Here is an 11,583-nt window from a genome sequence, read left to right on the forward strand (position 1 = left end):
AACCGCCAGCAGCCTGAAGGTGGTTAAGCTGCCTTCAGGGGGTATGGGAAATATAGTAAATAGGAGTTGCCGACTTGGAAATTGCACATGAACGCCTCCTCAAGTCGTAATAACGAGTGGGAAACTCGGAGATCATTTTGATTTGGGGTGACCAGAACCTTTCAACAAGATGATAGACGTAATTCCTCTATTAAAGTTATTGCATCAGCCATTTCGCCATTTTTTTTTTCAATTCGTTCTGACAACAAAACACATTCTCTCCCGACTTCAACGGTGGGAAACTAGGACCTTTCCGACTAGCATGTGAAGGCAGCATCAAGGGCAAATTTAAGGGGAAAACAATGATGATGTATTTATAAGAACTGGATGCCGAATCCAGAATGGCGGCGCTGTTCAGTTTTATAGGCATTTCAATATTTCTCTGATCTAATTCTGATTCTATATCATTTTTGCGTAGTGCAGAAACCACGCTCAAACTAGACCCCACGTGGTTTTGAGCTGCGTGTGTACACTAGACATTACGGTAACAGCCGCAAGAAGTGATTTTACAATAATAATAAAAAAAACGTTCCTGAAATATATATAAATTAGAAAGTTAAACAAAACTAAAGAATGAAGTGTCACTCTGGCATTTCACAATCAAAGCCCCTTGAAAATGTTTCTATATGAGTCACCGTCACCATTAAATTCAGATTAATAATTAATAATTAATGAATGTGTCCCATGGCCATGCAGCGGGCGGCAAATGTGTTTCTGTGCCGGGACGCATATCCCCACCAATGAGAGCTCAGGTCTCCACAAACAAGCACGGGGATTGGTTGGAGCCGTCAGAAGGCGGGATCTTTCAACATGAGTCACGGTGAAAGCGTCAACCCACATTCATCAAGTTGTCGGTTAGACCACAGAAGTCGGATGTTTGCCTTCAAAATAAAAGCACGCAAATTAGTAAAACGGCGATTTAAGAAGTGATTTGTTAAATATTTGAGTTTTTACATAAATATTTATTCACGAAAACTATGATGACAAAATTTGTATACAGAAACTGTGTTTAACTGTAACAATAATTGTCATATTTTTGAGTTGGACTTGTACGAAAATACAAACCGGATAACCTCCGCGTGGATTTTCTTCTACTTCACGTTACCCGCTTTTACTCAACTTGCCAACAGGCACAAGGCGGAGGAGTTGTGTTGTGTGAGCTTTTGGTGAAAACGATGGAAATGTAAAACCCCGGGGAACACGCGCCGTCTCTGTGTTCAATCCGCCGTCGACGAGCAGCAGCTTTCGGGTTCTTGTTTGGTGAAGTCCGGCCGCCGGACGATGCTAGCCGGTTAGCCCGGCGTCGTTGCTAGCTGGCTAAGGAAGTTAGCCAAGTTAGCTAGCTAGCTAGCTAGCTAGCAAGCCGCGTCAGCTTTGGCCGGGGGGCTCTCCTCTTCTTCTTCTACCTCCTCCTCTTCTTCTTCTCCTTCTCTTGTGTCGCGCGTTGGGAAACTTATAACATATAAAGAACTTTCACACTCGGACTTGTAACACGGTGAGCAGTGTGCTCAGTTTGTCCTGAGCGGCTGCCTCTCTGCTAACGCTGCTCTTTTGTTTTTGACAAAAGGGAAAAAGGAGCCGAGTTACTTTCGTCTTTTTTCTTTTTTTTTTAATTAAACGTCAGCTGGTGATAAAGTTTCTGAGGCCAATTTTTTTTGGGGGTTCATTGTGATTATGGCTCCACACAAGCAGGGCTCCTCCGGTGGAAGCCACCACCCGGCGGGCTGTGCTGGTGGTCCCGCAGGAAGAGCCAACGGGTTCTGCCAGTCGTCCTCCTCCTCCTCCTCCTCCTCCTCCGCGGTGGCCGCAGCCAAGAAGCCCAACATGCAGCTCATCCAGGCGGACCACGAGCTCTTCCTGCAGGCCTTCGAGAGTGAGTGTCCGCCGCTGTCAACACATCAGTCGCATGTTGAAAACGCATCGTGTGAAAAAAGAGAAAGAGTTTGACCTGAGGTTTACAGGAAGTGAGTGGGTGCGAGGAGCAGCTGCAGCCTCTCCAATCTCCTGCTGCACTCGAGTTTTAAATAATCTCCTGTTAATTACACGACTTGATTTGTCCTGTACGTGTTTCTGATCGTGTGCATGATCTTTAATTTCAAACTAAACAAACAAAAAAAAAGATCTGATGTTCTGATCTCATCTGTTAACCACGTGTTTAAGAACTGATGCAGCAAAGCACTTCTCTCATTCTACCAGTTATTTATTGTCCAATCAATTTTAATTTAGTCATCTATATATATATATATATATATATATATATATATATATATATATATATATGCCTGTCACGATAATTACGTTAGTGACTTATCGTACGATACATGAATATGAACTCAATCATCTTTATCTACTTCAATAATAGCCATTGTGTCTATGTGCTGTTTTGTTGACTTCCATCTGTTCTCGTCACAGTCAATACTTCGTTGGTCTATGAAATGTCAGAAAATATTTCTTAGTATTTCTAAGAAGTATTAGTATATCTGTATTTCTAAAGGCACCATGTCTTCAAATTGCTTGTTTTCTCTCAGCAGCGACACAGATCGTGTAGGAAGTTGCACAAAAAAACGACCAAAACACTTAAACTGTGATGCAGTATCAAAAAAAATGGTCTTAAAATTACGGTAATATTGTTTATCGCATAATTTCTGGTACAATATATTGCGCAACAGAAAGTAGTTATCGTGACTGGCCTGTATATATATCCAAAAATTGCACGACACTGAAGTTTCCAGACCTCAAAGCGAAGGAAATCACATCCTCACGCTCGAGAGGATTCCAGTATTATTTAACACTGAACTCACTCTGTCACACTGTTTTTTGCTAGTTTTAATATTCAAAGTGATTCATAGCTATGATCATAAAGTCACATAAAGTGCTAACGGTTGAAACTCTTTGTTTGTTCACAGAACCGACACAAATCTACAGGTTCCTCCGCACCAGGAACTTAATCGCTGTGAGTGTTGACGATGAAGACAAAATATGTTTCTGTATCTCTCTGGAATGTTGCCGCACCAACACAATCATTATTTTATTATTTTTTCAGCCCATATTCTTGCACCGGACACTCACCTACATGTCCCACAGAAACTCCAGGAGCAACGTCAGAAGGTAAAGGAAGCGCTGGTTGTGTGTGATGTCACCTCTCGTCTCTTTAGGGTTTTTGTTTCTTTCTGTTTTTGAAGTTTCACATCTTCCACAACTCTTTTGTCTCCAAATAAAAGCAAGTGAACTGTTAGTGAGAGTACAGTGGGGGGGGGGGGGGGGGGGTAGGAGAGACGTTTTCCGTTGTGCTGCTTTGCATACAGATGCTTCACAGAAGAGAGGCTGTTTGTGGTTTGAAAACACTGGGTTGCCCGTGTTTAACTGTCTTGGCTGCGTATTCAAACAAAAAAAAGGAAAAGGTGATAGCTAATATTCAGCAGCTGCCACTAAACACCAAGTACAGTAGGTGCATGGTGTTGAATGTCGGCTGATAAAAGTTTGCTCTCGTTCTTTAGCTTCTGTTCGTGTCGTGATTCTTTAGTAGAGACAGGTTTCATGGTCAGAAGAGTAAAGTATTGAAATCACTTTTCTAACCTTTTTAAATCTTTGTGACAAAAAGGGGAAACTGGGTCGGTCTCAAAACGCAATTACACAAATGAAACGCGTAGAAAATCAAAACAATGAGAGTAAAAACAGTAAATACAAAGAATGAGAACGACAAAGAGAAAAAGACGACTTTGTGCAAAAGCAAATAAATACTTGAATACAAATAATATTGAATATCACTTGGTGTGAACCTGAGGACAACGGTGACACCTTGAGTTTTTCTCTGCAGTAAAAACCGAGCTGGGTTTTTATTTCTTTGGCTGAATTGTTGTATTACATTGTTTTTCTGTTAGTGTCGTTCTGGGAGCAGCCTACACGTGTTTCTCGTTAACTCCGCTCGTTAGCCGTCTCCTCCGGTCGACGCTGGACACGACCTGGATTTATGTGAGGTCGTCAAACCCTCTGCGCTAATGGGCTCAACCAGAACCACCATGGTTTCCTCTCATGTCCCTTCAGCACACGCAGCTCCGACGACTCGACCGCCGCTTTAACGTAAAAAACAAATCATGTCTACGTCAAACGAGTTCAAACTAACAAACGCAGATCCCCTAGTTTTGTCCGGGTCGGATCCAAGTGGATGTTTGTTTTCGTAGCGTCGCTGGCAAACACTTAGAACTTATAACGAAGTTAATAAAAGTCCACCGCAGCTGGTTTCTCACCTGTTCCCACTTTGTTTCCCTCAACGTTGTTTCAGTCGCTCCGGTCTGAAAGTTAAGCCCCCGGCGTCCATATGTCCACACGGGAGACAAGAAACGATCAAAACTACGATTATGTGAAGTTGTCTCTGACTTCCGATGTGTTGTTCTGTCTGCCGGTCAGTAACCGCTGCTGCTTGTCTGCACAGGAAAAGCTCCAAGGTCGACAACCTGCTGTTCAAAGTGGAGAAGACGAGGGGCGAGCAGGAGACTCACAGGTAAACCTGGAATATGTATAATAACATATCTTGGATTAATCGAGAACTGAGAGGCTTCAGGTTCAGGATGCAGGAGTTTAAAAATAAAAATGTGGAGCACAAACAAACCTCATACATCTGTTTGAAACAGGTTTTAAATTTGTGCAAGTTTTATATTGAATAAGAGTTGATAGTGAATCTGATGCCAACTTTTTTGAATTAGCTTGTGTCCAAAACATGGAAAACCTTTCAAAGTAGCTCCAATGAAGACAAAGTAAACCTCTGTAGTAAAGTAAATTTTAAAGGAAACACATTCTTGTCTTTCCTCGAGTTAGTTAAAGGTTTTTTGTGAATGTAAAGTTAAAAAGACCAAAGTCCGAGGTAAAGGGAGAAAACACTGAAGCTCTTGACGCTCCTTAAGCGCATCATCAGTCGCCCTGACGATAATTCCGTAACATTGTGATGTCACAGAGGTGACATAACTAGCAACTGGTCTGACATGCCCCCAAACAAAGCCATTTAACACAAGAGCGAGACTTCCGCCACGAGTGGAGCCAGCTGGCCAATCAGAGCAGTCCGGGAAGGAGGGGCCTTAAAGAGACAGGACCTGAAACTGACATGTTCACTGAACATTAGAGCATGTGAACCTTTTACAGTCCAAACCCGAATTAAAAATGATGAACCTGAATATGTCTCCTTTAAGTCGTGCTGATCATGTGACCTTCACGTCCAACATCTCATCACCTGTTAAACTCTTTTTACTTCCTGTTTCCTCCGCAGCTTGGCCTCTAACCTGCAGCTCACCTTCACTGGTTTCTTCCACAAAGCCGGTGAGTTCGTCCTCCGTCCTCTCATCCGTGTGTCGAAGACGTCTCTCCTCTGATTGGTTGCGACTAAGCCAAGGTGTGTTTTTCCTCCTGGTGTGTTTTCAGGGAAACCATCTCAGGACTGTGAGAACGTGCAGAACTCCGTGTCTCTGGAGGTGCTGCTGGTCAAAGTGTGCCACAAGAAGAGGAAGGTGTGTGACGTTTTAAAGTCTAAATGCGTGATGACGTATGTGTCGGTGTGTAAACACGTCGCACTCTGCCCTCCTCTTCCAGGACGTGAGCTGTCCCGTGAAGCAGGTTCCCACGGGGAAGAAGCAGGTTCCTCTGAACCCGGACGTGAGCGACGGGGTCCAGGCCAAGCCGGCGTCCGCATCGCTCTCCCCCTCACCCACCTCCCTGCTGGTCCCCAGCAGCGAGTTCGAACCCAGTAACTCTCACACGGTCAAGTCGTACTCGCTGCTGTTCAGAGTGTCGCGGCCCGGATACTCGCAGGTCAACGGCCTGAGCAACGGAGAGAGTCACCACAACCGAGGTCAGCAGAGTTCAAATGTTCGTGTGATTGGTTTCCGTTTTGTTTGTCTGTTCGCAGGGTTACACAAAATCTTAAGGACGGATTTGCGATAACTTTTATTAGAGCTGCAGCAGTTTATCAATTAGTAGTCGACTTAATGAATCGGCGACTATTTTGATAATCGGTTAATTGGTTCAAGTCGTTTTTATGGAGAAAAAGTCAAAACCCTCTGATTTCAGCTTCTTCAATGTGAATATTTTCTGGTTTCTTTGCTCCTTTGTGACAGAACCTAGAAGAAAGATGCCAAGTTGTAATAAAGTAGAATTATCCAGTCTTTTTTTTTTAAATACTGTTTGAAATTATCCTGAATCTGAAAGTCGTTCTGATGTCGGGCTGTCTGAGGGCGTGCTGATCGAAGAGGTGGATGACATGTTGTGTGTGCGTTTCAGATTTTTCAGAGGATGTGGTGAACAGGAAGAGGCGGAGCTCGTCTCTCAGGGAGGAGGGAGAAGCCACGTTTGTGGCTCAGATGACCGTCTTTGATAAAAACAGGTGGAACACACAAAAACACACACACACGCGAACACATTTTTCTCTTGTGTCGCAGTCTGTGTGACGTTGTGTTCTTTGTGTGCAGACGCCTGCAGCTGTTAGATGGAGAGTACGAGGTGTCGATGCAAGAGATGGACGAGTGTCCCGTCAGCAAGAAGAGGGCGACCTGGGAGACCATCATGGACGGAAAGGTGTGTGTGCGTGCGTGTGCGTGCGTGCGCGTGTGTGCGCGTGTGTGTGTGCGCGTGTGTGAACTTTAAACGAGTGTCCTTCTCTTCACAGCGACTGCCACCGTTTGAGAGTTTTTCCCAGGGTCCCACGCTGCAGTTCACGCTGCGCTGGACCAGCGACTTGTCCTCCGACCGCCCCACTGCCCCCGTGGCCAAACCTCTGGCCACCCGCAACTCAGAGACCAACCAGGACGCCAAACCCAGCAGCCTGAGAGCCACGCAGACGCTGGGTGAGCGCCCGTCCGGGATACAAACATCATCATCATTTAGTTTCTGAGTTTTTATTAAATGTGAGCGGTCTTGATTTCTGCTGCAGCTCTGAAAGAATCCGTCAGCGCCGACGTGCAGACCAGGAGTGAACAAATCTCAGTGGAGCCGAGACAGAAACTACGCATCTTCTACCAGGTCGGCCTGCGTGTGACCTCGTCACAGATTCAACACAGTTCATTCAATGTTTATTAATATTCAACGTATCTCGTTAACCCTAACTCCACAGATCAGTTTCTTCATCATGTTCATCGTGTCTCTTTCTTCTTCTTCTCCTCCTCCTCCCCCTCGGTCCAGTTCCAGTACAACCACAACACTCGGCAGCAGACGGAGGCGAGAGATGACCTCCACTGTCCCTGGTGCACCATCAACTGCAGAAAGCTCTACAGTTTAGTCAAACACCTGAAGCTGTCGCACTCCCGCTTCATCTTCAACTACGTGGTGAGAACAACTCACGTGTGAAACGTAAAAGATTTAATCTGACAGATTCAGTGAGAGGAAGTTAGACTGCAGGTTGATGAAGACGGAGCCTGAACGAGTGGCTCAGCAGGAACCTCCTGATGATGTCAGACTTTTAAAAATGTGACATTACAGTTACAGGAAGTGTGTTTTTATATTAACTGATGGGGTTTCTTTGTTCCCATGAACAGCATTAGACTCATGTGTTTAATAATAATACTATATCTATTTGACTAAAAATAGGTTTAAAAAGAAGCTTTACTCTGGTTAATGAAAATGAATCTGTTAAAATCAGATCAGATGATTTAAAAAGGAAAAAATTAGGATAAAAAAACTAATGAGACATTTTCAGAAGAAGAAGAGAAAGATCAGGAAAAAGAAAATAGTAAAAAGTGGTTAGGGATCATAACCAAGTGTTCACATTGAAATATTTATTGAATATTCATGTTTTAAATTTTGTGGGTTTTTTATTTTAAATTTTTTCTGCAAATAAAAGCTACAGAATAATTTGAGAATTCGTTGAATACAGATATTTGATAAATAACAAGAACATTGTGTGCGTGGAGGTGTGTTCAGTTTGTGTCATTTAGTACTTGAGTCTGAGCTTCAGGTTCATATTAATAATCCTCTCTCTCTCTCTCTCTCTCTCTCTGTCTCTGATGCGTCAGCCGCACCCTAAAGGCGCAAAGATCGAAGTTTCCATCAACCAGTGTTACGACGGCTCGTACGCAGGAAACCCTCAGGACGTCCACAACCAGCCGGGCTTCGCCTTCAGCAGGAACGGCCCCGTCAAGAGGACCGCCGTCACCCACGTGCTCGTTTGCAGGTATATCACTGACTTCTGATCGAAACATTTCCTGAACGGCCTCCAGGGACTTTTCTGACCAACCGTCCGTCGTCTTTTCCTCGTTCCAGACCCACGAGGACGAAGCCGAGTCTGTCGGAGTTTCTGGAGCCGGAGGACGTGGACGCGGAGCAGCAGCGGACGCTCGTCGGTGGACACAACCGCCTCTACTTCCACAGCGACAGCTGCGTTCCCCTGCGGCCGCAGGAGATGGAGGTGGATAGCGAGGACGAGCGCGACCCCGACTGGCTCCGAGAGAAAACCGCCAAGGTTCGGACACTGGGCAGGAGGGCAGAGCCACGGTCCTCCCGTCTGTTTTTTTATATACAGACGAGTTCCTTCAGGACAAAGAAGTCTTGTGATGTTTAAAAGCATTTTAACGTGTCGACTCTCTCTCGCAGCAAATCGAAGAGTTCATGGACGTGAACGAGGGCGAGAAGGAGATCATGAAGCTGTGGAACCTTCACGCCATGAAACAAGGGTGAGAACAAAACGCCTAACTGTAAAAACCCAGGTCAACTTTATTATGATTCTGTTCTCGACCGTTTACGTGTCGACTCTCCCGTCGTCTCTTCCAGCTTCATCGCCGACAACCAGATGAATGAGGCCTGTCTGCGGTTCGCCGAGCGCCACGCTGCCCACATCGTGGAGCGCGACCTCTGCCGCAACTTCCTGCTGCACCTGATCAGCATGCACGACTTCAACCTGATCACCACGCAGACCATCGACCAGGCCATGGCCCGACTCCGCCTCCTGCAGGGCCGCGCCGCTCGGAGGGACACCGACAGGGATGGGGGCGGGGAGGAGGAAGAGGAGGAAGAGGAGGACTGGGAGACGGCTGTGGAGTCCCAACCGGAGCCGGAGCCCGAACCGGATCCGTCCGACTATAAACCGTGTAGTGATGAGACAAGTGACGGCGGGCGGCGGCGGCAGGAGGAGGAGGAGCTGTGACAGGACGGGACGACGTTAAAACACAAAGGTCACTGCAGGTTCCATGTTACATCAGAAACAAGATGAACTTTTAATCTAGAAAGTCGTTTGTTTTTTCTTTATTCTTTTCAAACTGAAGAGACATTTATTAATTTCATTAATAAGTCGACCGCGTCTGTGACCAACACGACGTGCAGGAACAGATGTAGTGAACTCGTAAAGGATAAAGCTGCCGATGTTCTTTATTCAACAAATACCAAGAAAAGTCAGAAACCATCAAGTGTTTTAATCTTTAAACGTTTCCCTTCCGAGTGTGTGGCTCTTCAAACATCGGCCTCAAACTCACAGGAGATATAAAGATCGTTATGGTTTCAACAAACAGGAAGAGACACGTAACGTCTCAACGTTTTAAATCTGCCGTCATACTTTTCTGCAGCTGACGAGTGTAGGAATATTAATCAGACTGTTTTCTGTCTGCAGGGATCTTTCCTTCTTTTCCGAACGGACTCAAAAATGTAAAAAGCTGACGTCAGACGCTCGGTGACCTTCCAGACTGTAAATAAAGATGGACCACACAAAACCAAACTGATCAGGAAACATTGATTTAATGTCTAATTTGATTTTTTCTTTTACTTTGGTTCATGTCCCATCTGCTAACATGGAGGGGGCGGGGCTTACGACCTATACTGCAGCCAGACACCAGGGGCGATGGGGGGATTCGGCTTCACATCCATCTTTATTCACAGTCTGTGGTTTTAGACACTTTCAGCTCCACCAAAGGTTTTAGTTAATTACTGTACATGTGTGTGTTGGTCTCGGACCAGGTCCCGGGTCTGGGATCAAGTCTTCAGGTCTTTTGATTCGTCTCTTCTTGAGACTCGACACACGAATCTGCTTCAGCGTCCATCTGCCTGAACTCTGCTGCAGTTTTTACTTCTCCACCTGAAACATGTTGATATTTATTATATATTTTTTCCATTTTTCTAAATAACTGAAGTTGCCTGGTGAAAGACGCCTGAGATCACCAGCGACGTGCAGACAAATCAACAGGAAGTGGGGAACCAGTGTGACACGCACACACACACACTTCACCTACTTCTACTGGTGCTAGACCCTTTTTCTATTATTCCTCAGAAACTCAGTCGTCGAGGCCACGGGGCTGTTTTCCTCCCGTGGTCCTCGTGGTGCAGGGAAACCCCTCACCCGTAACCCGGGACCACTATCCCACTTCCTGCTCCGCCTCCTTGTCCAATCTACAGTTCAAAACCAAATCTTTTTCCGATCGGTCGTCGGTGCTCGACTTGTTCGGCATCGTGTCAAGTCGCCGTTTTCGGAGACGATGGTGGATCATTGGATTTGTGCGGAGGAGACGGGATGTTACAGATCAAACCTTCATCCAGCTGCTGCCTCCTCTACAAGATGTTGCTAATTTTTTTATTTTGTTGGTTCCACACAAGCTCAGATCTTGTCTGAATTGTCCACGATGTTTCTTCACTTAATGATCCCTGAAGAAGAATCAGACTCCTGGAGACCAGTTACACTTTTTTTTATATAAAAAAAATAATAATGTTATTCCTCAGCTGGTTTTTGTTTTTTCTCCTCCTGTTGTTGTCATGTACATACGACTCTGTGAAAGTATATGTAATAAATTAGCTTTTGAATATTTTTGAACAACCACCCGGGAGGTTTTCGTTAGTTTCTTGAAGTTTTCAGACCAAAGGGGGGAAGTTGTGCCGATTTCTCCTGTGGAAAATTGAAACTCTGGGCTGAACCGACCGACCCGACAGAACTCAGCACTCCGGTCTGAACAGTTTTTTACTTTTTCCGCCACAGATGCTGCAGCTGTGAGGAAGCGGCACTAATGCAGAGACAGTTGAAGAGGTTTTTGATTTTCATGCGTCGCGTCTCACGTTGCAGCCGTCGCTCTCTAAAAGCTTTACACCACAACTTCGTCTTGACTGTAACAAATCCAGCGTGAGAAAAAAAAAAATGAATCTGCTCCGGCTTCACGTGTGACAGACCGAGCACTTTTAATTTCTTTTTTCTTTCCGTTCACACGAGACCAGCAGCGTTTTGCACAAGATGACGAGGAGCCATGTCGGTAAACACAAGACTTTTCTTCAACAACAGTGTAAAATGTTTTTTTTCTATTAAAAGAACAGTTTTGTATGATTGACAGCAACGTGGTCCATTTCTTTCTATATCATTTTCCTTTATTTACACATAAAACCAAACTGGACTAAATTTAATTTTAAACCTGTTTACTTACTGACACTCGGTCTTCAGACAGATTGATTTAGTTTTTTTATACAAAGGTCGAGTCAAGTCAACTTTATTATCAATTCTGTGCAATATTGTTCCAGACATACAGAGGAAATAAAGTATGAAATATACAGGAAACCAAATAAAATGAGAATGCAATATAAAGGACAGAGGGCAGATTG

General features: G+C 44.8%; 1 protein-coding gene and 1 long non-coding RNA gene across 3 annotated transcripts; one reads left to right on the top strand and one right to left on the bottom strand.

The window, feature by feature from the left end:
- The first annotated feature begins 1,123 nt into the window (after positions 1-1,123).
- Positions 1,124-11,317, top strand: LOC118289092 (polycomb protein suz12-A). 2 transcript variants are annotated; one of them, XM_035615789.2, is made up of 17 exons: positions 1,124-1,912; positions 2,946-2,992; positions 3,083-3,147; positions 4,472-4,540; positions 5,300-5,349; positions 5,452-5,537; positions 5,620-5,878; positions 6,307-6,409; positions 6,495-6,600; positions 6,692-6,869; positions 6,956-7,044; positions 7,204-7,347; positions 8,034-8,191; positions 8,281-8,479; positions 8,611-8,690; positions 8,788-9,188; positions 9,620-11,317. In XM_035615789.2, the coding sequence occupies exons 1-16, from the start codon at positions 1,714-1,716 to the stop codon at positions 9,158-9,160; spliced, it is 2,205 nt and encodes a 734-aa protein (XP_035471682.1). In that variant the 5' UTR covers positions 1,124-1,713; the 3' UTR covers positions 9,161-9,188; positions 9,620-11,317. The 2 variants fall into 2 exon arrangements, with proteins under 2 accessions (XP_035471682.1, XP_035471681.1); XM_035615788.2 differs by having other exon boundaries at positions 8,788-11,317.
- LOC124849458 lies at positions 1,623-3,361 on the bottom strand. The gene is made up of 2 exons (XR_007029891.1): positions 3,109-3,361; positions 1,623-1,926 (listed from the first exon to the last, which is right to left on the bottom strand). It is a non-coding gene; the product is annotated as an uncharacterized LOC124849458 (long non-coding RNA).
- Positions 11,318-11,583: the final 266 nt, after the last annotated feature.

The sequence above is a fragment of the Scophthalmus maximus genome, chromosome 17 (genome assembly GCF_022379125.1).
Source record: "Scophthalmus maximus strain ysfricsl-2021 chromosome 17, ASM2237912v1, whole genome shotgun sequence".
Classification (NCBI taxonomy): Eukaryota; Metazoa; Chordata; class Actinopteri; order Pleuronectiformes; family Scophthalmidae; genus Scophthalmus; species Scophthalmus maximus.